This window comes from Rhinopithecus roxellana, chromosome 7, assembly GCF_007565055.1.
Source record: "Rhinopithecus roxellana isolate Shanxi Qingling chromosome 7, ASM756505v1, whole genome shotgun sequence".
NCBI lineage: Eukaryota > Metazoa > Chordata > Mammalia > Primates > Cercopithecidae > Rhinopithecus > Rhinopithecus roxellana.
The window spans coordinates 2722257-2748242 of NC_044555.1; the positions used below are offsets into that span (position 1 = coordinate 2722257).

The following is a 25986-nucleotide window of genomic DNA, read 5'->3' on the forward strand; positions in this document are numbered from 1 at the left end:
TAGGGACTAGGTTGCAACAAAGGGAAGAAAAAGCCTTGTCTAAAACAGAGCTATAACTTCAGATGTGGCTGCTGACTGCCAACAGAAAGGTGGGCATAAGTTAAAAAGCAAAAAACAGAAAAACAAACAAAAAACCCTGCTGATCATATTCCCTCATCAGTGTATATCGGAGAACTTTCTCTCACATTCTTAAGGTCATAAGGAAGTACAAGAAAGTTTGTTGCTGCATTGTGGGAAATTGAGGACAACATGGGTATGTACGTGAAAGACATGGATAAGGGTATATGAAGAGCAATGTGGATGGATTTTTTTATTTTTTTGAGATGGAGTTTTACTGTTATTGCCCTGGCTGGAATGTAGTGGCGCGATCTTGGCTCACTGCAACTTTCACCTCCTGGGTTCAAGTGATTCTCCTGCCTCAGCCTCCCAGTAGCTGGGATTCAGGCTGGCACCACCACACCCGGATAATTTTTGTATTTTGTATTTCACCATGTTGGCCAGGCTGCCTCCAACTCCTGACCTCAGGTGATCTGCCCATCTTGGCCTCCCAATGTGCTGGGATTGCAGGCGTAAGCCACTGCGCCCGGCCGTGGATGGATCTTTAAAACACAATTATGAATGTTTGAAAAGCTAAGAAACAAGATTTATAGTACAATGTAGCTTTTATAAATTTAAAATATACTTCTAAATAATATTACATATTTTAAAAGGATAAAGCAGGAAAAAGATGGGAATAGAGATATTGTCACATTTCAGTAATTTTGCTAATTGGTTATCAAACATAACCACTAATATAAATTAAATTGTATAAATATAAAACTGTGCTAAGAACAAAACATAATATATAGTAAGAATTAATCACTTCCTAATTTAACTATCATCAGTGCTCTTGAGATTATATCTATTGTGTCTGACATCAAGTCAAATCAAGGCTTTCAATGTTTTTATCCAGAATGCATGATGTTAACATTTACTAGCATATCAATACATGTAACTTTTTATTTATTAAAAATCAGTCTTGAACCTAAAAGCAAACAAAATATAATGCCTCTGATTAGTCAGGAAAACCACCCTTGAAAGTCATCACTCATGGAAGATATTTTTCTGTCCTGACATCAGAACCAAAACACTAAAAATTAAATATTGTAAGACACTAGTGAGTAATATATTTGATCTTCTGGTTTCCCTGTGAAGTTTCTATAACTCTACAAAGACAGAATACTAAAAGCAATGAGAAGTAACCATTCTGATAACAGAAAGGAGCAATAGAAGACAATGAACATAAAAAACTTAAAACTGAGAAATGTGGTAATTTTAGTCATTTATCAATGAAATGACAGTTCAACATGTGATGAAATCTCATCTTATGCCATTTAATTTATAGGAAATCACCTATATGTGCTGAGAGAGAGAGAGAAAAGGAGAGACAGTGATAGATTTGGGACTGATTTAAATACTGCTGGGGGTATGCCCATCTTTCTACTCAGTAAGCATATTGCCCCTCAGAATGAGTGGATAAAGAGAGATCAAAGTTTGCTGTTTCTACCAGTTGACTTAGGTTCCACTTTCTTCTCATGGTGTAAGTATCTCAGTGATTTGCGTTTGCTTTAATATTTAAAGGTATGTATTTATCTTACAGTCTAGCTTCTAAAAGCAAATCAACCACTTCAACTGGGTCTCAACGGAAGAAACAGTGCTTTGAATTTCATGTTCCTCATATATCACTGTATCACTAAACAGAGCAAAAATTGATGTGATAACGACGTCCCTGAAAATTAAGAAAAGTTAATTTACATTGGGATTTAGAATCAGAAGTCTTGAGTTTCATTCCTAATTCACTGGTTGTATGATCCTTGGAAAATCAGATGGGTCACTAAGATTTATCATCCTTGAAACATGGATATAATACTACCACGTAACTCATAGCTTTGTTGGAGAAACTAAATGAGATATTTTATATGGTAAAAACGCTGTGAACTGGAAAGCACTATAAATTTGTTGGTCAGATATTATGCACTGCTTAATGAAGCAAAACAGAAGATATTCAAGAAAAGTTTTCATTAAAATAGTTACAATAAAAATTTTTCAGTGCTTTATTAAAGGCCTAGGTTTTAGTTACCTAGAAAATAACATGTTTGTACATGCAATTTCTCTTTTATTAATACATAAACTCTAAATAGTCTATCCATTTGGCCAAATATTATCTTTCCCACTCTTATCTCCAGATAGGTAAATGAGGGGTTACTATAATCTCTAATGTAGAGGTGGATTTTTAAAATTAAATGGCACTCCCAATGTACCACAAATGTCTGAGGACGTTGCAATGGGTCGAAGGTTCAATAAGCTCAGAACTGTATAATTTCTAATCTTTTATAATTATTAGCAAATACTTATGAAATGACTACAGTTTTTGATTTGGCTGGTCACAAAAACAATCTTGTTACTTGTTCAAGAATTGTGCTGTAGAATTGAAATGGATTATTTATATATTATGCAAGTTCTTTTTTGTTTTGCTTCATTTTGCTTTTCACTTCTCTGGCATTTGCCCATGTTTTCAATTCTCTCATCATTCAAGCTGTAAAATTAATCTGCATAACAGAAAAATGTTTGGCTGTAGTAACTAGTCAGGTGTTCATCATATAATAATCTTTAAGCAATGCTCAATAAAAATCTGTAAAAGGTAACATTTTGCTATACATGTTAATCATCTATAAGCAAATTTAAGGAAATCAAATATGTACTTAAGTCCCAACTTATTTAAATAGCAAATCAGTGGGATAATAGTTATCAAGTCCTATTCTTGACTACACCTCTATAATTTTAAAACTTTGAATATGCTAACTAAATTGCAGGTCCAAGGTTTTCCGCACAAGAGCTCCAAACTCAACAATCAGAGTGAATTCATGTTCTACCAAAATGGATAAACTTTGGGAGTACTTTTTTTTTGTAAATGGAAAAATTAGATTCATTATAGCTGACTTTTGCAGCTGAGCATTATTCTCCATTGTATATACTTTGCTTGAAAATATTCATTAAATGTTAAGACAGCTATATCAAACTACGAAATTTCTTCTTTATGAAGAACAGGAATTAGTTACAATAAAAAGTGATTTCTGAATATGGCTTTCCTTTTAAAATTTAAAATGGATAAATATTTAAGGTGATAGATACTGCAATCACTCTGATTTGATCATTATATATTATATGCTTGTATCAAAATATCACTTGTGGTAAAAGGACAGAAAAAGATATTCCACGCAAATGGGAACCAAAAGCAAGCAGGAGTAGCTTTATATCAGACAAAACAGGCTTTAAAGCAACAATAGTAAACAAAAGATAAAGAAAGACATTGTAAAATGATAAAAGGATTAGTTCTACAAGAAGATATTTACTACAATACTCAATTTATATGCACCCAACACTGGTGCTCCTAGCTTTATAAAACAATAGTACTAGACCTAAGAAATGAGATAGACAGCAACGCAATAATAGTGGGGGACTTCAGTACTCCACTTACAGCACTAGACAGGTCATTGAAAGAAAAACTCAACAAAGAAACAATGGACTTAAATTATACCCTAGAACAAATGGACTTAACAGATATTTGCAGAACATTCTTCCCAACAATTGCAGAATATACATTCTTATCAGCAGATGAAACATTCTCCAAGCAGGTCATACAAGAGGCCACAAAAATGTCTTAATAAATTTAGGAAAATCAAAATCATATCAAGTATCTTCTCGGACCACAGTGGAATAAAACTAAAAATCAACTCCAAAAGGAACCCTGAAAACTATACAAACACAGGGAAATTAAGCTCTTGAATGATTTTGGGGTTAACAATGAAATTGAGATGGAAATTAAAATATTTTTTTGAAATGAATAGTGACACAATTTATTACAACCTCTGAGATACAGCAAAAACAGTGCTAAGAGGAAAGTTCATAGTGTTGAATACCTACATCAAAAATTCTGAAAGAACACAAATTGACAACCTAATGTCACATTTCAAGGAACTAGAGAAACAAGAACAAACTAAACTCAAAGCCAGCAGAAGAAAAGAAATAACAAAGATCAAAGCAGAACTAAATGAAGTTGAAACAAAAAAATACAAAATATAAATGAAACAAAAAGCTAGTTCTTTGAAAAGATAAACAAAATTGATAGACCATTAGCAGGATTAACCAAGGAAAGAAGAGAGAAGAGTCAAATAAGCTCAAGTAGAAATGAAACTGGAAACACTACAACCTACATCACAAAAATACAAAAGTTCATTCACTACTACTATGAACACCTTCATGCACACAAACTAGAAAATCCAGAGGAAATGGATAAATTTGTGGAAACATACAACCCTCCTAGTTTAAATCAAGAAGAAACAGAAACCCTGAACATTTCGGCTGGGCGTGGTGGCTCACGTCTGTAATCCTAGCACTTTGGGAGGCTGAGGCGGGCAGATCATGAGGTCAGGAGTTTGAGACCAGCCTGGCCGACATAGTGAAACTCCGACTCTACTAAAAATACAAAAATTAGCTGGGCGTGGTGGTGGGCACCTGTAATCTCAGCTACTTGGGAGGCTGAGGCAGGAGACTTGCTTGAAACCGGAAGGTAGAGGTTGCAGTGAGCCGAGATCATGTCACAGCACTCCAGCCTGGGCGAAAGAGCAAAACTCCGTCTCAAAAAAAAAAAAAAAAGTAACCCTGAATACATCAATAATGAGCAGCAAGGTTGAATCAGTAATTTAAAAATTGCTAAATAAAAGCCCAGGACCAGATGAATTCACAGCTGAATTCTACCAGACATTCAAAGAAGAATTGGTACCAATTATACTGAAACTATTTCAAAAGATAAAGAGGGAATCCTCCCTAAATCATTCTATGAAGTCAGTATCACCCGAATACCAAAACCAGAAAAGGACGTAACAAAAAAGAAAGCAGCAGCACAAAAATAGCAGCAAAATTTGCAATTGTAAGATATGGAACTAACCCAAGTGTCCATCGACCAATGAATGGATAAAGAAAATGTGGTATCTATATACCATGGAATATTACTCAGACATAAAAAGGAATTTCTTTTGCAGCAACTTTAATGGAGTTGGCGGCCATTATTCCAAGTAAAGTAACTCAGGAATGGAAAACCAAATACCGTATGTTCTCCCTCATAAGTGGGAGCTAAGCTTTGAGGATACCAAGACATGCAGAGTGATATAATGGACTTTGGGGACTCTAAGTGGGGAGCTTGGGAGTGAGGTAAGGGATAAAAGACTATTTATTGGGTACAGTGTATACTACTCAGGTAATGGATACATAAAAAATTTCAGAATTTGCCACTATAGAACTCATCCATGTAACCAAAAACCACCTGTACCCCCAAAACTACTGAAATTATAAGAAATAAGCAAAATATCACTTGCAGCCCACATATAAATATGTACAATTATACATACATAAAATTAAAAATAAAAAATATTTTAAGAAATTAACAGTTTCTTAAGGTAGCTACAATTGTGGTTGCTTTCTTGCCTCATATTTTGGGATATTTAAAAAATATTAAATGATTTTTATGTTTTCTATCATTAAGACAAGGAAAAAAGCCTTCTAGAAATATTATTTGATGTAGAATAAGGGAAAATAATGTATTTGTTTTATACAATCATAAAAATATCATTTGTTTAAAAAAGTAAACTAGAATATAGTTTAAACTCTGAGTTTGAGATTTTCAAAATTTAAAAATATATCTTGTGTCAATGGTTGGCATGTAATTAATATCTACTGAATAAATAAAGGACTCTACCTACGGCTGTACATATACAGGCATACATTTGAATACTGTAATTGAAACATCTATGTCTCTTTGTCTCTCTTTTTAAGTGTAATTAATACAACTGAGGACAAGAGGGGAAATTCAAATCTCTAAAATGCTTTCCTAATTTCAGCATGAGCTACTGAGCATATGAGACTTTTCACTCAAATCTTCTCTCAGAAAAGAAAGTTGGCTCATATTCAAGACTTTATACTACCTCTTATGTCTCAATTATTTTATCCTGAACCACAATGTTGTATATTAGCCTGAAATAACCTCAAGAGATGTGATGCTTATATAAGTATTCTGACAGAATTTGCTTAATTAAAAAGGGAGGCAAAGCAAGTTGATAAATCTTGAGCAATCATTCCTAATGTATAGCTTCACAATCACTCCTGGCGGAGACCATTGTAAATAAGTCTTTTAAAGAATTTGTTAAAAAGCCAAACAATTTAAAAAGCAAAAACAATATGTGAGTCTATTGGGAAAATTTAAAAAATCACATCTGGCCGGGTGTGGTGGCTCACGCCTGTAATCCCAGGACTTTGGGAGGCCGAGGCAGCCTGATAACCTGAGGTCGGGAGTTTGAGACCAGCTTGACCAATGTGGAGAAACTCCATTTCTATTAAAAATACAAAATTAGCTGGGCGTGGTGGCGCATGCCTGTAGTCCCAGCTACCTGGGAGGCTGAGGCAGGAGAATCGCTTGAACCTGGGAGGTGGAGGTTGCAGTGAGCCGAGATCGTGCCACTGCACTCCAGCCTGGGTAACAAAAAAGCAAAACTCCGTCTCAAAAACAAACAAGCAAACACAATTCATATCTATGAAAAATGAAAAAAACAGTTGTCCTAATATTTTGTGAATGGGTATTGAAGTTTGGGATTAAAAATTTCAGTTATAGCATTGAGAACGTGAAAAATGGCCCTGCTGGTAGCTGGCAGCTAGCTAGGCCATGATGGTCCCAGCTGGATGTTAAAAAACACTCATAGAAATAAACTAGGCAGACCCAAGGCCACCCCATGGCCGTGTTTGAAACAAGACAGAGACAAGGCCTTTCTGCTATCACAGAAATGACTCATATGAGGCATTGCTGCTCCTTTACCAATGACGTGTCTAGCCCTACTTTAATCTCATCTTCTAGATAAACACTAAGATACCTAATCACTACATTGACTCTGTTTCTTGAAAACATCTAATCCAGAAATGGCTTCTACTTTCTGAATTCCTCCTTAGAATCATGCAGCCAGCTGAGCTCTGTAAGAAGCTTTTTCCAATGCCCTCTTACTGAGATGCCCACACTCTGTCTGAAGTGTTTTATGCTCTTGCTGCAACAAGGTAAATATTCTTAATTTGTTGATTACAGGTATGTTGCTAGTAATCTTGGCCAGAGGGGTTTCAGAGTATTATGTGGGGATTCAAACAGTGCCATATTACAAATAACTTAGCAAGGTGATGAGCTCCAGAATTCTAGAATATACATATGGAGCATTTGAATGAAATTGTTTCATAAAATATAAATGTGCCAGGTATTTCTAAATGAGTGTGTTATTTTATAAAATGTAAGACTGGAAATATGGAAATGCTACTCAATTAAGAAATTGAATATAATTAGAAATTTGACAATCTCATCCATATTTCTAAGTGTTTACGTTTACAAGTTGCCCAAAAATCTATTATAATTTTTTTCTCTTCTCATTGGGAAAGTGAAGCTCTCCTTAAGTTTATGCATTGGGATTAGCATTTATTCAACCTCTTATACTCCAAGACTTTTTTTTCAGTTGTAAAGCAAACATATTTTTAAAAAATAAAATGTTACTATGAATTTACTTATAAATTATTAAGTATTTCTAACATTGTTATCTTCTTTCTAGAAGTCCTCTCCCAATTTATTCTGGTGTTATTGGCATGGGAATTGTGCTTACTAAATGAGTCAGTCAAAATAGACTTGTTCATTTGAGGGGACAATTTTTATCTGTTATCTCTCTATTGATTTCTGTTGCTATAAGTGAAGTTACACCAGGTAAATGAGATTGTATGCATGACAGATGATTTATGAAATCCAAGTATTGTTTTAATGGTAATTATATTGATTTCGGCAACATTTTGACCAATGAAATACCATTCGACCTGCTACACTGTGAATCAGTCTTGAGATGCACATCTGTTGTGAGTAATATATTAAAGATTGTTAGGCAAAAAATAAACCCTAAGGAAGTTTTTAAAAATGTTAAGATGTCGATGTTGGCAGTAGAACAAACTCATTGGAAGGAAAAAAACAGCTTAATCTAGTTAATTAACAACAAAACAGCTGGGAAAATGAAACATCCCTGGTTGTGATTGACTGTAATTGAAAATGACTAATGATGCTGTCATTTTGCAGCTCATATCTGAGGAAATGATGCCTGGAAGATTATAATTGCCCTCTTGACCATTTGTCTACAACAATTATTTTGTGTTAAAGGTTGGGATGGAACCCTTTGGCCAAACACAGAAAGGTCCTCACACCTTTTTCTGTTACATTGAAAAATAATTCAAGAGCAGTAAGTAAAATTAGGTTATGTAAGTAACATTTTTTGATAATATAAAAAGTTAGCAAAGCAAACCAGCTGGCTTCATTTTATCACTTTAGAAAGTAACTAAGACATTTAAAATTCCATTAATGCTCTCAGTTCTAATACATGGCAGGTGATGTAAGCATTGAAAGTATATGAACACATTTTTAAAAGTTAACTGAAAGTGTAGTTTTCTAACTTAAGTTAAAAATGAGTATGAATACAAGAAAATGGCGCCTAAATGCTTAAGTTCAAGACAGTTAAAAATACAATTTTATAATAAAAACCAAACAACAAATGGCGTATTTCTTTTGTAGTTTATATTGTTGTTACTGATAGCAGTAGTTTTTGTTGCTTTTAAACTGGTAAATGGGGTGCTATTGAGGACCTCGTTATTACTCTATGGAAAAATGGAACACATTAAAAACTATTTCATTTATGGCATTAATGTAATACATTACACCAAAACTATAACTTTAGCAACATTTTAAACAACTTATATAACTCATATAGTCAGTCTTCAATAATTTCTGAAGTTAAGATGAAGAAATAACATACAAACAAATAAAAGTATGTGTGTAGGGGGGAGAGAGAGAGAGGGAGACAGGGAGAGAAGAGAGAGAGACAGGGAGAGAAGAGAGAGAGAGAGAGGGAGAGAAGAGAGAGAGAGAGGGAGAGAGAGGGAGAGTTCGAGGAAGTGTTAAACAAAGATGGAGAGGTATTTGATCATATGATCCTAAGATGTTTCCAGTTATTTTGCAGCAGAGATTAGTACTACATATATGTCATTAGTAGTATTATTTCATAATTTTGACCTTTTACAGGAAGTCCTCAAAGAAAATAAAGAAATTGGTTAGTCAGAGATTTCAAAAAAGAAACCAGAAATATACCATCTTTGAAAATAAAAGAAATCTTAAAGAAGTGGATGAAGTGAAGGAAAGACGAAAGAGGAAAGAAACTGAACAGGGATTAACTCAGCTTCCAATCAGAACTCAGCTTGGGAGGTGAGCGTAGGAGCTGAACAGACAGGCTGTCTGATGCAGAATGCGGAGGTGCCAATAGACAAGTCAATTCCCTAAGAAACAGAATAATTCCCTGATGTGTCTTTAATTAGAATGTCTGTAAGCGGTGGACATACTAATTATCCATTTAAATACTGGATCTTACATATACATCATGAGAGATTTTCATTTTCTTTTTAAAGAATATCATTTTCTTCATCATTATTACAGTTCCCAAATGCACCTGCCCCCCAAAACAAAACAGAAACACAATTCTCTCATGAAAATGTGCTGCAGGCTACTCGGACTCGTTTCCTCTTCTATTAAGAGGTAACAAGACCCAGAGTGAAGAAGAGGCATGAGACACAGGACACATTTTAAATGTTGATATATGGACTCAAAGTTGAAAAAGGCTTTGTTCACTTTCTATCAGAGCAATGGAGCGTCCTTCAGAAAAATCACTCTAACCTTTAAAAATAAATTTTTGATCCATGCAGAGATTTAAACAGCCCTCACAGCTTTCTACCTTGTATTGCTGGGTGTCATGTTCAAAACTGTGAGGTCATTTTTTGAGCCTCTAGTTGTTTCAGGCTACCACAAACCCCAGCTAATCTTCAGATGTTTCCAAGGTCACAGTCCATAGCAAAAGTTTTGCACGAGTCAACCATTTTTTTACACCCCATAACTCCCAAATCAGTCTTGCATTTTTGCCCCTATCAACTTGATATCTATATCTATATATTTTGAAACGGAGTTTTGCTCGTGTAGCCCAGGCTGGAGTGCAATGGCGTGGTCTCGGCTCACTGCAACTTCTGCCTCTCGGGTTCAAGCGATTCTCCTGCCTCAGCCTCCCAAGTAGCTGGGATTACAGGCGCCTGCCACCACAGCTGGCTCATTTTCATATTTTTAGTAGAGAGAGGGTTTCGCCATGTTGGCCAGGCTGGTCTCGAACTCCTGACCTCAGGTGATCTACCTGCCTTGGCCTCGCAAAGTGCTGGGATTATAGGCGTGAGCCACCATGCCCAGCCAACTTGATATGCTGATTCTTCTCCAAATCCAAGGGAGAAATGGGAAAACAAGAATAAATTTTCCCTTAAGTTCAGCTTCTCCCAGTGTGCCAAATGGAGAGAAAATGGGGAAGCAGGCAAGGAGAAAAAAAAAAAAAAAAAAAAAAAAAAGAAGGAAGGAAAGAACAGTGCTGTCTGCTACAAAAATGGTTTTAAGGATTGTGAAAGAGAAGGAAAGCAACAGCTCCTGGTTCGTTCTTTTTATTCCAGAAAAGTAATTCTCCTTTTACATCACTAATGCATTAGCAGGAAGCAGATATGCTCAGGCATGGCAGATCCCAGTTGTGATCTCCAAGTGGCCCAGTAGTTGAGTGTGTGGGTGGAGGTGTGATAAGTTAGTATCAAGTATTTGGATTGTTTTGTACGTAATGAAAGCAAAAATTGTCTGACTGGCTTTTAATTAAGATCTCTCTCTCTCTCTTTTACAAAGGCACAAAAGTAAAAGCCAAATTACATGTACCTTTGTGATCTCTAATAATTAGTGACAAACCTTAATTCATAGTCATACACCATAAGGCATAAAGTCTTTGAGGATCAACAAAGAGTAGAAAGAAATGTATGCAATTGTCCATTTGTGCATTTCATGGCTTGCTACAATGAAAGTCACCCTGTTAACTGCTCTGGGGGCTGGCTTTCTTCAGAACATCAACAGAAACTCTGAAATTTGCTGCTTTCAGGACTTTCTCTAGCTCTTCGAATTAAATACTGAGCACATTGTTAGTTTTGATAGTTTGTGAAAAATGATTATACTGGGCTTGAACTGGATACAAATTACTTTTCTAGATTTTTGGAGTGGTTGCAATATATTCCTGAATAAATGTATGTTGATATCCACAGAGAAACCTGTGATTTTCAGTGTCTGGTGTTTGGACATTAAGCTCAGGTGCAAACTTCAACTTTACCTAAGGAAAAGTCTCTTGTAAGCTGTAAGGAAAACAAACAATCTTCTAGAAATTAAGCTTGGGCCAAGTGCAAGGGAAACTAAGCAGCGACCTTAGAGACAGAATCTAAGTCATGGTAATGTTGTTTGCAAGGACAAACTGGTTCTGTATAATGAGGTTATTGACCTGAACTGATTTCAAGCAGTTTTAAACATGAGGGCGAGGTTCATTGTATCCAAGCCTGCAACATTCACTGAGAAACCAAGACTGATCAATAAACAACCACAATTACAGGATCTCAGGAACCTTCATCACAATGGGAACCATTATAATTTCGGTCAAGTACAGAGAATCAGGTAACCTATTGCTAACGTGTATTTAGCACTGGACTCTCATTTGCAAATGGAAGGCATTGATTAGCTATTTTTTGAAAACTGACCTGGCTTTCCATCTCCCTCCTTATGTAATAGCCTGTGAATAAATGTGACCTAGACTTCAACATGCATATGGAGAAGAAAACAAAATAGATAGCTTTATCCCAGGCCAGCTTTTTGCCAAAGAAATAAGCAATTACATGACATTTCACTAAAAATTCTTGACCCAATGAAATACTGAAGCCTCAATGTCGATTTTCCTCTTTTATAAGAAAGAGCAACAAAGGAAAGAAAGGTCACAGACCATATTGTGATTCTTTACAGCTGTTGGAGACAGACACTATGATGTAGTAGCTTGATTTGAATTAAACCAAACAATATGAAAAGCATCAAGGCTGACAAGCAAAGCAATAAAACCCCAAAGAATTTAATCTACCTTGAAGGTGGGACTACTTTTGTATTGATGGCAGCACACCAGGACAGAAATCAGTTCTTTAATGCAATGACTCGTTAACAGCCTTAAGATCACAATATATAAATAGGATATGATGATCAAAAAGACAGCTTTGCCTCTGCTATTACAGTATGGCCAGTATTTACTTACAAGTTATTTCATTGATTATAAATAGTCCACGTCAATGGCAAATGTACAACAGGGGAAGCATAACCCATTATGAGGTAATGGATATAGCTAGAGGTTGTTTCATTACCTTCACTGGCTGAGTGGCTGGTTTTTCCTTGTACAAACGCTGCCCTTTAGACAAAATCCCTTCCACATCCGGTTGTTTAGCTTGAACTGCGATTTCAGTTTCCTGGGGAAAAGAACCCATAGAGTGCAGATTAACTTCACAGTTAGCAATAAAATTACTAAATTTAAATATACCCTTGGAGACTCCACATGTATTGCAGATCAATTTCTGCTGGGTACATAAGGGCACAAAAATGTAGCTTTTGATGCAGAGAAAAGAAACAGAGATGTGAAACAGAGTAAAGTTAAAAAAATTCATCCAATATCTTCTTGAATTATATAATAATACTCATATAGAAACACAGGCGTTAACTTTCTACTTTTCAAAAAAGTAAAATGCAATAATGACAGTACAATTAACATAACTTATATGAATAAACACTAGTTTTAGCTTTAATAATCTCAATAATCCTAATGTTCATATTACTTTATACACTTATTGTTTTAAAAAATTCTGTTTTGAGTATTGGATATAAATTTTGTTTTGAAATAAATATCAAATAATTATTTCTACATCACTGTCAAAATTATTTTCTTTCCAAAGGGTAAACACTTAAAGTACAGTATCAAAGCTTATTATTTATTAATGAGTCAAATAGGCCTTTCGAAGAATGATTTTTTTTTTTTTTGTATTATTTGCTTTTCTTCAGTCTGGAGAAGGCTGAAGCATGACAAAGAGATCCTTTAGGTATAGGAATATAAGCATTTTGTTACTATCTGCTGCCTAGCTCTCTTGATGAGAGGACAAAAGAAATGTGCAGAAATTGAAGCTGACAGAAGTGAAGTTAAATATTACAGAAGACTTTTTGGATAGAACACTTGTTAAACACTAGGATAGAGTATCAATTAATCAACGTCAGGCATCAGTCAGGGCCTGGACAATCTTCCCCAGAGAGCAGCTCCTGATTAACCCACATCTCTCTTCCTCCCTCTCCTATCCCGGAGCCTCCCAGCACTGCTGTGTGTGTCTTCATGCCACTGTTTCCTTTGTATACTGTGTTTGTACCTGTTCCCTCTCAGTTCATCAGTAGGAAATCCCAAATTACTATAATCTCAAACTGCCCAGTACGTTGTCTTGCAACTTATGGGTGCTCAGCACATACTCTTGAGATAGACTATTTTTCTCCAGTTCTTATTATAATAAACACCAGCGGCAAACAGGCACTTTGGTCAAAATTGTATATAACTAACCTCATGTGTTAATGGTTATGTATGCAAATTTCAGTTCCTTTATAACAGGAGTTTAACTACTTTACATGTAGAACTACCAATTGATGGTCTTACTGCCCCTTGCCAAGAAAACACATTGTTCCCTGAAAATGCAGCACCCGGAATGACTGTATGTCTTTGCTAGAGGTAGAAATAGCTCTGATCTCAGATCAGAAAATCTAGTTTTACTTACTGAATTCCGAATAGGTCCCCAGCCACTATAAATTCACCCTTGAATACCCCATTTGCAAAAAACATTTTGGTGTAGTAAATAGTTATATGGTCTCAAAATACTTTAAGAGAAAATAAAATATATTATTCTAAGGAAGCAGACAAAAGAGCGTATCTTCCCCAAAGTAAAAATGATTTAAGAAAAGGAAAAAAAGTAACTGAATTTTCAACCTACACATTTATCATTTATGTATACCATAAAGTACCAAGCCAAATCCATGTACAATGTCTAAATTATACATTTGAAATTATATATGCATTACACATATAAACTGATGAGTTAACTTAAAGCACTGTCACCACCATTCATTTTGTATGTGTTTCTCTTAAGACAAACCACTACTTTCTATTTATTCACTGACAGCTGGGACTTTTCTTGTGATATTTATTGATATTGCTAATTACTGGTAATAGACAATGTTTTCTGATTAGCTTCACCATAGCTGTAGACTGTATTATTGATGATAGCATAGTTACCATTGGTATAATGAGTACTATTTCCCTTCCCCAACCCTGATTCAAACAGATTGCCAATTTACAGATAAGAAAATGAATCAAGGGTGGGTGGGATAGTAGTGATGGTAGTGACAATGATGTGAATAGCTTGCCCACAACCTCGTGGGATGTAGAACAGTTAATATTCAAACACGGCTAGGTCTGAATCCAAAGTTTATGCTATTGGCAGTAGTAACAGCTACTTCTTCGTATCTTACAACAGCTTAATAACATATCTAAATGACTTGATCAAATTATGTGATTTCTAAGCATTAAGAATTTTACTTCCACCATCTGAATCTGACATTATCACGTATGCTGAAAAACATGTCCTACCTCTCTGATAATAGAGAATCACTATGGGTCAGAGGGAGACACGCAACTTCATGCAACAGTAGTCATTCCCATTCATTGGAATTTTTGAAAAATGATAGCAAAGACCATTGTTCCCACTGCCAACCTACAGTCTTAAACTGTTTCAATTCCTTTGCTTCCTCCTTCAAAACACATCACAATTAGTCAAACTGTGTGTATATGTATGGTGTTGACCATTCCTAAAGAATTATCCTCTATAAGAGTAAGGTCCATAACTACCTTGTTCACTCACATCCCTGGAAGTGCCTAACACATAGTAGGTGCTAAACAAAAAATTGTTGAATGGGCAAATAAATACTGTTGCAACTTTGAGCCTATGGGAACTGAGTTAGAGTGTGTATTACTAGAGACATTTGTTCATGCAGACAGTCGAAAGGTTCATGGCACAGATTATTTTCTTTCTAAATAATCTGCTAGAGTTCGATACAGAGTCTACTTTTCTACTTTTGGATTTCCTTTAGCGATTTTTTGGGAAATTTTACATCTTCACGTTATTGATTACAATAGTGTCTCAGAAAACCCATTTCTATTATAAATTAAAATGGGATTATTTTATACTTAATTCATGCTTTAATTGACTTCCTTTAAACTAAAATTCCATTTATTCCATATTTTTCTTTTTAGCTGAATTTGGATAATTTAATCTCCATCTAGCAAACCAAGGGAAAATCATAAATACAAATGTTTTAGCATTTATATTATTTAGCATGAATATTTTACATAACCAACATCTGAATGTGGGACCGCTAATCAGACACTTTATAACTATTACACTTGAAGCATAGTAAACATTTATTAGTTTTCATTTGTAATTTCAGTAGAACAGTAAACTTGAAGGGCTGGAGGATCATACTTCCTATACAAAACTAAAAACTTCTATGAGTATTAAAACCTGTGCTGTCCTAGCATGGAAAAGCTCATCTTTCCTTTCAAACACTCCCACCTCACTTTTCTTTTTCACTCATCGAACACAGGAAGTCAATATTCTCCTCAGATTCCCTTAAATTTAACGTGTCCCTCTGTCTCCCAATACATATAATTTGTATTTGATACATTTAATGCAACTTTTGCTTTTCATAGTATTTATATGTTAAAACCTTTTGCACTGAACACCAAACTTCGTATATTATTCCAACCTTTAAAAAAGATTTATATTTCTAAAAATGGAGTATGTATTCAAAAGATAGCTGCTGCATCATCTATTCAATATATTTATCAAATGATTTGGAGGGCCCACCATAAGCTAGAGATTGGGATACAGCACTAGAAAATTTTCAATTTACAATATGAATATATGTGTGTGATATACATGTATATACATATATATGTGTATTAGGTATGACATATAATACACATATCAACATATAGGTATAATATGCACATATACACATATGCATATGTGTGAATGGATATTTAGACACATGTATGTATATGTACAGGTGTACCTCATTTTACTGAGTTTTGCCTTATTGGCTCTGCAGATACTGCAGTTTTTACAAACTGAAGGTTTGTAGCAACCCTGCATCAAGCAAGTCTATCAGCAACATTTCCAACACCATGTGCTTACTTCATGTCTCTGTGTCACATTTTGATAATTCTCACAATATTTCAAGCTTTTTCAATATTTTTATAACTGTTATGGTGACAGGTAATCAGTAATCTTTGACGTTACTATTTTAATAGTTTTGGGGTGCCACAAACAGTGCCCATATAAGATGGCACACTTAATCCATTAATGTATGTATTCTGAACTCTCCACTGACCAGTCAGTCATTCCCTCACCTCTTTTCCTCTCCTTGGGCCTCCCTATTCTGAGACATAACAATATTGAAATTATGCCAGTTAATAACTGTACTATGACCTCTAAGTGTTCAAGGGAAAATAAGAGTTGCATGCCTCTCACTTTAAATCAAAAGCTAGAAATGATTAAACTTGGTGAGGAAGGCATGTCAAAAGCCAAGATAGGCTGGAAGCTAGGCCTCTTGTGCCTGTTAGCTAAGTTGTGAATGCAAAGGAAAAATTCTTGAAGAAAATTAAAAGTGCTAGTCTAGTAAACATGCAAATGATAACAAAGTAGAACAGCCTTATTGTTAATATGGAGAATGTCTTAGTGGTCTGGACAGAAGTTCAAAACAGCCACAACATTCTCTTAAGCCAAAGCCTAATTCAGAGCAAGGCTCAATTCTGTTCACTTGTATGAATGCTGAGAGAGGTGAGGAAATTGTAGAAGAAAAGTTGGAAGCCAGCAGAGGTTTGTTCATGAGGCTTTAGGATGAAACCCTCTCCATAACATAAAAGTGCAAGGTGGAGCAACAAGTGCTGATGGAGAAGCTGCAGCAAACTACCCAGAAGATTAAGCTAATATCTAAGATGATGAAGGTAGCTACACTAAACAACAGATTTTCAGTGTAGATGAAGCAGTCTTCTATTGGAAAAAGATGCCACCTAGGACTTTCATTGACTAGCTAGAGAGAAGTCAATGCCTGGCTTTGAAAGTTCAAGGGACAGGCTGACCCTCTTGTGAGGGGCTAATGCAATCGGTGACTTTCAATTAAAGCCAATGCTGATTTACCATTCCAAAAATCCTAGGGCCCTTACAATTATGCTAATAGACTCTGCCTGTGCTCTATAAAGGGAACAACAAAGCCTGGATGATAGCACATCTCTTTACAGCATGGTTTACTGAATATTTTAAGCCCATTGGCCATACCTATTGCACAGAAGAAAAAATCTCTTTCAATATATTACTGCTTGTTGATAATGCACCAGGTCAGCCAAAAGGTCTGATGAAGATGTACCAAGAGATTAATTTTGTTTTTATGCCTGCTAACACAACATCCATTCTGCAGATCTTGGATCAAGGAGTCATTTCAGTTCTCAAGTCTTATTCTTTAAAAAGTATATTTTGTAAGGCTATAGTTGCCCTAGGCAGTGATTCCTCTGATGGATTTGGGTAAACTGAAAATCTTCTAGAAAGGACTCACCATTCCAGATGCCATTAAGAAAATTTGTGATTCATGGAAAGTGGTAAATATCAACATTACAAGGAGTTTGGAAGAAGTTTATTCCAACCCTCATGAATGACTATGAGGGTCCAAAACTTTAGTGGGGGAAGTTACTGTGGATGTGGAAAAAATTGCAAGAGAACTAGAATAAGAAGTGGAGCCTGAAGGTGTAACTGAGTGGCTGTAATCTCATAATAAAACTTCAATGGATGAAGAGTTGCTACTTACAGATGAACATAACAAAGTGTTTTCATGAGACAGAATCTACTTCTGGTGAAGATGCTGTAAACAATGTTGAAATGACAACAAAGGGTTTAGAATATTCTGTAAACTTAGTTGGTAAAGCAGCAGCAGGGTATGAGAGGCTTGACCTCATTTTTGAAAGATCTACTGTGAGTGAAATGCTATCAAATAGCATCACATGCTACATAAAAATCTTTTGTGAAAAAAATCAATCAACATAGCAAACTTCATAGTTGTTTTATTCTAAGAAATTGGCACAGTCACTCCAACCTTCATCAGTTACTACTCTGATCAGTCAGCAGCTATCTACATCAAGGCAAGACCATCCATCAGCAAAATGATTAAGACTCATTGAAGGCTAAGATGATTGTTAGCAAGCTTCAGCAACAAAGTAGTTTTTAAATAATTTCAGCTATTATTTTAGATTTAAGGGGTACATGTGCAGGTTTGTCACATTTATATACTTATTGGGTGATACTGAGGTTTAGAGTATGACTGATCCTGTCACTGAGATAGTGCACATTGTATCTAATAGTTTTTCAACTCTTGCCCCTTCCTTATCTCTTCCCCTACTAGTTTCCAGTATGTACAGTTGCCATCTGTATGTCCATGAATGCCCAATGTTTAGGCCCACTTATAAGTGAGAACATGTGGTATTTGGTTTTCTGTTCCTACTAATTCACTTACGATAATGGCCTCCAGTTGCATGCATGTTGCTACAAAGGACATACTTTCATTCTTTTTTATGGTTGTGTAGTATTTCATATTGTATGTGTACCACATTTTCTTCATCCAGTCTACCACTGATGGTCATCTAGGTTGATTCCTTGGCTTTTCTATTGTGAACAGTGCTACAATGAACATACAAGTGCATGTGTCTTTTTAGTAGAATGATTTCTTTTCTTTTGGATATATACTCAGTAATGGGATTGCTGGGTCGAATGATAGTGCATTTTAAGTTGAGAAATTTCCAAACTGCTTTCCACAGTGGCTGAACTAATTTACACTCCCACCAACAGTGTAAAATGTTCCCTTTTCTCTGCAGTCTCACCAACATCTATTATGTTTTGAGTTTTTGATAACAGGTATTCTGACTGGTGTGAGATGGTATCTCACTGTGGTTTTGATTTCCTTTTCTCTGATGATGAGTGATGTGGAGCATTTTTTCATACCTGTTAGCCACCTGTGTGTCTTCTTTTGAGAAGTATCTATCTGTTCATGTCTTTTGCCCACTTTTTTAATGGGGTTATCTGTGTTTTGCTTGTTAAGTTCCCTATAGATTATGGATATTGGATCTTTGTCTGATGGATAGTTTGTGTATATTCTCTCTCATCCTGTGGGTTGTCTGTTTACTCTGTTGATAGTTTATTTTGCTGTGCCGAAACTCTTTAGTTTAATTAGATCCCACTTGTTAATTTTTGGTTTTGTTACATTTGCTTTTAAGGACTTAGTAATGAATTCCTTCCCAAGGGTGATGTTCAGAATAGTATTTCCTAGGTTTTCTTCTAGGATTCTTCTAGATTGAGATTTAATTTAATTTAACTTATTTATTTAGGGACAGAGTCTTGCTCTGTTGTCAGGCTGGAGCTCTGTAATGCTATCTGGGCTCACTACAACCTCCAACTCCCTCGTTCAAGCGGTTCTCCTGCTTCAGCCTCCCAAGTAGCTGGGATTACAGGGACGTGCCACCATGCCCAGCTAATTTTTTTCTATTTTTAGTAGAGACGGGATTTCACCACGTTGGCCAGGATGGTCTCGATCTCCTGACCTCGTGATCTGCTTGCTTGAGCCTCCCAAAGTGCTGGGATTACAGGTGTGAGCCACCACACCTGGCCGAGATTTTATTTTTTAAAATCTTTAATCCATCTTGAGTTAATTTTTGTATATAGTGAAAGGTAGGAGTCCAGTTTCATTCCTCTGCATATGGTTAGCCAGCTATCCCAGTACCATTTATTGAGTAGGGGGTCCTTTCCCCATTTTTTCATTTACTTTGTTAAAGATCAGATGGCTGTAGGTATGCGGCTTTATTTCTGGGTTCTCCATTCTGTTCTACTGGTCTGAGTTTCTGTTTTTGTAAAAGTCCCATTCTGTTTGGGTAACTGTAGCCTTATAGTATAGTTTGAAGTTGGTTAATATCATGCTTTATTCCTTTCACTTATGATTGCTTTTACTCTTCAGGCTCTTTTTTAGATTCATATGAATTTTAGGATAGTTTTTTATAATTCTTTGAAAAATGACACTGGTAGTTTGATAGGAATAGCATTGAATCTGTAGATTGCTATAAGCAGTATGTCCATTTTAATGATATTGATTCTTCCTTGCCATTAACATGGAATGTTTTTCCATTTGTTTGTGTTATCTACGGTTTCTTTCAGCAGTGTTTTGTAGTTACCCCTGTAGAGATCTTTCACCTTTTGGTTAGATGTATTCCTAGATATTTAATTTTTTGTGGCTACTGTAAATAGGTTGCATTCTTGATTTGGCTCTCAGCTTGAACATTGCAATAACATATTTTTTTTTAATTTTTTTTTTATATACTTTAAGTTCTAGGGTACACGTGCATAACGTGCAGGTTTGTTACATATGTATACTTGTGCCATGCTGGTGTGCTGCACCCATCAACTCGTCAGCACCCATCAATTCGTCATTTATATCAGGTATAACTCCCAATGCAATTCCTCCCCCCTTCCCCCTCCCCATGATAGGCCCCAGTGTGTGATGTTCCCCTTCCCGAGTCCAAGTGATCTCATTGTTCAGTTCCCACCTATGAGTGACAACATGCGGTGTTTGGTTTTCTGTTCTTGTGACAGTTTGCTAAGAATGATGGTTTCCAGCGGCATCCATGTCCCTACAAAGGATGCAAACTCATCCTTTTTTATGGCTGCATAGTATTCCATGGTGTATATGTGCCACATTTTCTTAATCCAGTCTGTCACAGATGGACATTTGGGTTGATTCCAAGTCTTTGCTATTGTGAATAGTGCTGCAATAAACATACATGTGCATGTGTCTTTATAGCAGCATGATTTATAATTCTTTGGGTATATACCCAGCAGTGGGATGGCTGGGTCATATGGTACATCTAGTTCTAGATCCTTGAGGAATCGCCATACTGTTTTCCATAATGGTTGAACTAGTTTACAATCCCACCAACAGTGTAAAAGTGTTCCTATTTCTCCACATCCTCTCCAACACCTGTTGTTTCCTGACTTTTTAATGATTGCCATTCTAACTGGTGTGAGATGGTATCTCATTGTGGTTTTGATTTGCATTTCTCTGATGGCCAGTCATGATGAGTTCTTTTAATTGTGATGTTAGAGTGTCAATTTTAGATCTTTCCTGCTTTCTCTTGTGGGCATTTAGTGCTATAAATTTCCCTCTACACACTGCTTTAAATGTGTCCCAGAGATTCTGGTATGTTGTATCTTTGTTCTCATTGGTTTCAAAGAACATCTTTATTTCTGCCTTCATTTCATTATGTACCCAGTAGTCATTCAGGAGCAGGTTGTTCAGTTTCCATGTAGTTGAGCGGTTTTGATTGAGTTTCTTAGTCCTGAGTTCTAGTTTGATTGCACTGTGGTCTGAGAGACAGTTTGTTATAATTTCTGTTGTTTTACATTTGCTGAGGAGTGCTTTACTTCCAATTATGTGGTCAATTTTGGAATAAGTGCGATGTGGTGCTGAGAAGAATGTATATTCTGTTGATTTGGGGTGGAGAGTTCTATAGATGTCTATTAGGTCCGCTTGGTGCAGAGATGAGTTCAATTCCTGGATATCCTTGTTAACTTTCTGTCTCGTTGATCTGTCTAATGTTGACAGTGGAGTGTTGAAGTCTCCCATTATTATTGTATGGGAGTCTAAGTCTCTTTGTAAGTCTCTAAGGACTTGCTTTATGAATTTGGGTGCTCCTGTATTGGGTGCATATATATTTAGGAGAGTTAGCTCTTCCTGTTGAATTGATCCCTTTACCACTATGTAATGGCCTTCTTTGTCGCTTTTGATCTTTGATGGTTTAAAGTCTATTTTATCAGAGACTAGGATTGCAACCCCTGCTTATTTTGTTCTCCATTTGCTTGGTAGATCTTCCTCCATCCCTTTATTTTGAGCCTATGTATGTCTCTGCATATGAGATGGGTCTCCTGCATACAGCAGACTGATGGGTCTTGACTCTTTATCCAGTTTGCCAGTCTGTGTCTTTTAATTGGAGCATTTAGTCCATTAACATTTAAGGTTAATATGGTTATGTGTGAACTTGATCCTGCCATGATGATATTAACTGGTTATTTTGCTCGTTAGTTGATGCAGTTTCTTCCTAGCCTCGATGGTCTTTACATTTTGGCATGTTTTTGCAATGGCTGGTACCGGTTGTTCCTTTCCATGTTTAGGGCTTCCTTCAGGGTCTCTTGTAAGGCAGGCCTGGTGGTGACAAAATCTCTAAGCATTTGCTTATCTGTAAAGGATTTTATTTCTCCTTCACTTATGAAACTTAGTTTGGCTGGATATGAAATTCTGGGTTGAAAATTCTTTTCTTTAAGCATGTTGAATATTGGCCCCCACTCTCTTCTGGCTTGTAGAGTTTCTGCTGAGAGGTCTGCTGTTAGTCTGATGGGCTTCCCTTTGTGGGTAACCCGACCTTTCTCTCTGGCTGCCCGTAAGATTTTTTCCTTCATTTCAACTTTGGTGAATCTGGCAATTATGTGTCTTGGAGTTGCTCTTCTCGAGGAGTATCTTTGTGGTGTTCTCTGTATTTCCTGAATTTGAATGTTGGCCTGCCCTACTAGGTTGGGGAAGTTCTCCTGGATGATATCCTGAAGAGTGTTTTCCAACTTGGTTCCATTTTCCCCTTCACTTTCAGGCACCCCAATCAGACGTAGATTTGGTCTTTTTACATAATCCCATACTTCTTGCAGGCTTTGTTCATTTCTTTTTCTTCTTTTTTCTTTTGGTTTCTCTTCTCGCTTCATTTCATTCATTTGATCCTCAATCGCTGATACTCTTTCTTCCAGTTGATCAAGTCAGTTACTGAAGCTTGTGGATTTGTCACATATTTCTCGTGTCATGGTTTTCATCTCTGTCATTTTGTTTATGACCTTCTCTGCATTAATTATTCTAGCTATCAATTCTTCCACTCTTTTTCAAGATTTTTAGTTTCTTTGCGCTGGGTACGTAATTCCTCCTTTAGCTCTGACAAGTTTGATGGACTGAAGCCTTCTTCTCTCATCTCGTCAAAGTCATTCTCTGACCAGCTTTGATCCATTGCTGGCGATGGGCTGCGCTCCTTTGCAGGGGCAGATGTGCTCTTATTTCTTGAATTTCCAGCTCCTCTGCCCTGCTTCTTCCCCATCTTTGTGGTTTTATCTGCCTCTGGTCTTTGATGATGGTGACGTACTGATGGGGTTTTGGTATAGGTTTTCTTCCTGTTTGATAGTTTTCCTTCTAATAGTCAGGACCCTCAGCTGTAGGTCTGTTGGAGATTGCTTGAGGTCCACTCCAGACCCTGTTTGCCTGGGTATCAGCAGCAGAGGTTGCAGAAGATAGAATATTGCTGAACAGCAAGTGTACCTGTCTGATTCTTACTTTGGAAGCTTCCTCTCAGGGGTGTACTCCACCCTGTGAGGTGTGGGGTGTCAGACTGCCCCTAGTGGGGGATGTCTCCCAGTTAGGCTACTCAGGGGTCAGGGACCCACTTGAGCAGGCAGTCTGTCCGTTCTCAAATCTCAACCTCCGTGTTGGGAGATCCACTGCTCTCTTCAAAGCTGTCAGACAGAGTCGTTCTGGTGTGCACAGGCTTCTGCTGCTTCCCCTGTTGTTTTTTAGCTGTGCCCTGTCCCCAGAGGTGGAGTCTACAGAGACAGGCAGGTTTCCTTGAGCTGCTGTGAGCTCCACCCTGTTCGAGCTTCCCAGCGGCTTTGTTTACCTACTTAAGCCTCAGCAATGGCAGGCACCCCTCCCCCAGCCTCGCTGCTGCCTTGCGGTTAAATCGCAGACTGCTGTGCTAGCAATGAGGGAGGCTCCGTGGCCGTGGGACCCTCCCGGCCAGGGGTGGGTATAATCTCCTGGTGTGCCCGTTTGCTTAAAGCGCAGTATTGGGGTGGGAGTTACCCGATTTTCCAGGTGTTGTGTGTCTCAGTTCCCCTGGCTAGGAAAAGGGATTGCCTTCCCCCTTGCGCTTCCCAGGTGAGGCGATGCCTCGCCCTGCTTCAGCTCTTGCTGGTCGGGCTGCAGCAGCTGACCAGCACCCGATTGTCCGGCACTCCCCAGTGAGATGACCCCAGTACCTCAGTTGAAAATGCAGAAATCACCGGTCTTCTGTGTCACTCGCGCCGGGAGTTGGAGACTGGAGCTGTTCCTATTCGGCCATCTTGCTCGCAATAACACATTTTTAAATTAAGGCATGTACATTAGTTTTTAGGCATACACTATTGCATACTTAATAGATTACAGTGGAGTATAAACATGACTTTTATATGTACCAGGAAACCAAAAAATTCATGTGACTCACTTTATTATGGTGGTCTGGAACTGAACCTTCAGTGTCTCAGAGGTATGTCTGTATATGTATATGTATATGCATATGTATATGTATATGTATGCTATGAAGAAAGACTTAAAAAAGTAAGTAGAGAGTGACAGTGGGCTCTATTTTAGGCATTGTGAGCACAGAAGACTGATTCTCTCTTCAGGAAATGGAATGAAGTGAAGAAATGAGTCATGTCAACATACTGAAGACTATTTCAGGCAGAGGGAAAAGCCAGTTCAATTGCCAAAAGCCGGCGAGGAGTTTGGCTTGTATAAGGATTTGAAATAGAACAATGCTCTGTTAACATAAATATGTACAGAATCATTCAGGTGTTGTAGAGGACAGAATAAAGTTTTCTCTCTCTCTCTCTTTCTCTCCCTCTCTTTCTCTCAAGTTGATTGTATACACCAAGAACTTGGTACTTTGTAATATTTCTTGAATACCAACCCTGATTTGACTCTTTTAAGATGATAACTCTAGCAGCAGATTGGAGGCAAGATTTTAAGGATAATGGGCCGATGAAAGAAACATAGGATATTCCTTTAGAAGTCCAAGTACTTATTGAACAAACAGGAGCAGCATGGCTGTTCAGGCAGTATCATTCTTATGTTGTGGATACAGGACTGGCAGGACTTGATGGGGGAAAAGAAAATTTTCAGAATCACCAAGATTTTATAACTTGGGAGAAACTGTCTAGGGGAATAGGGAAGATAGATGAGCCTGTACATGGAAACAATAATGTTTACAGGTTGGACACATGAGTCAAGGTGCCTGTGAGTAACACTGATGCAAATGTACAGAAAGTAATTGGAAAAACAAGTGTAGTGTGCAGATTAGGGGTAAAGCTAAGAATACAAGTTTGGAGGTAAAAACAGTAGTTGGACAATATTGTCCCAGTGATACTTGTAGAGTGACTGAGGAGGATAGAGCCAGAATTAGGTATTCACCTCCACAGGATAAGAGAAGAAAGTTGAACCAATAAAAGATAGAAAGAGCAGAAGATACTGAAACAAGAATATGTAAACACCCAAAATAGAAATGAGGAGAGAATTATATGAAAAGGGGTGCCACCATGTTACATATTACAGATTAGCAAGGAAACTAAAGAAATAATAGAAATACTAATACTGAATATATCCTTCATTGGAGGTTAAAATGAAATGAGGGTTTATATCCAATGTTCTCTGTTTACTTTGTAAATACTAGCTTCTTCTCCCCCAAATTTACTACATGTTCCCATTTTTAAAATTCAGCAAACAGATTTAGGTAACAACAGTAAACTTACTAGATATATCTTACAATGGGAGCAACGATATCAAGGTCAGTAAAACAAATCAATGTGAACGTTTGCTCTGGAAAATCAAGGAACACACACACACACACACACACACACACACACACACACAATCTTTAAGGACGGTTATTATGGAAGAAACAAACCTAAAATTATAAGAGTGTTAATTCATTCTCTATGATAAAAATT

The 25986-nt window shown here is 36.8% G+C and overlaps 1 protein-coding gene across 3 annotated transcripts in view; it reads right to left on the reverse strand.

Annotated features, from left to right (window-relative positions):
- Nucleotides 1-25986, reverse strand: part of DMD (dystrophin) — a 2245117-nt gene that overhangs the window by 752438 nt on the left and 1466693 nt on the right. For all 3 annotated transcript variants that reach the window (XM_030933724.1, XM_030933725.1, XM_030933726.1), the window contains one exon: nucleotides 12388-12489. In XM_030933724.1, the coding sequence (XP_030789584.1) occupies nucleotides 12388-12489 (102 nt within the window). The remainder of the gene's footprint in view (nucleotides 1-12387; nucleotides 12490-25986) is intronic.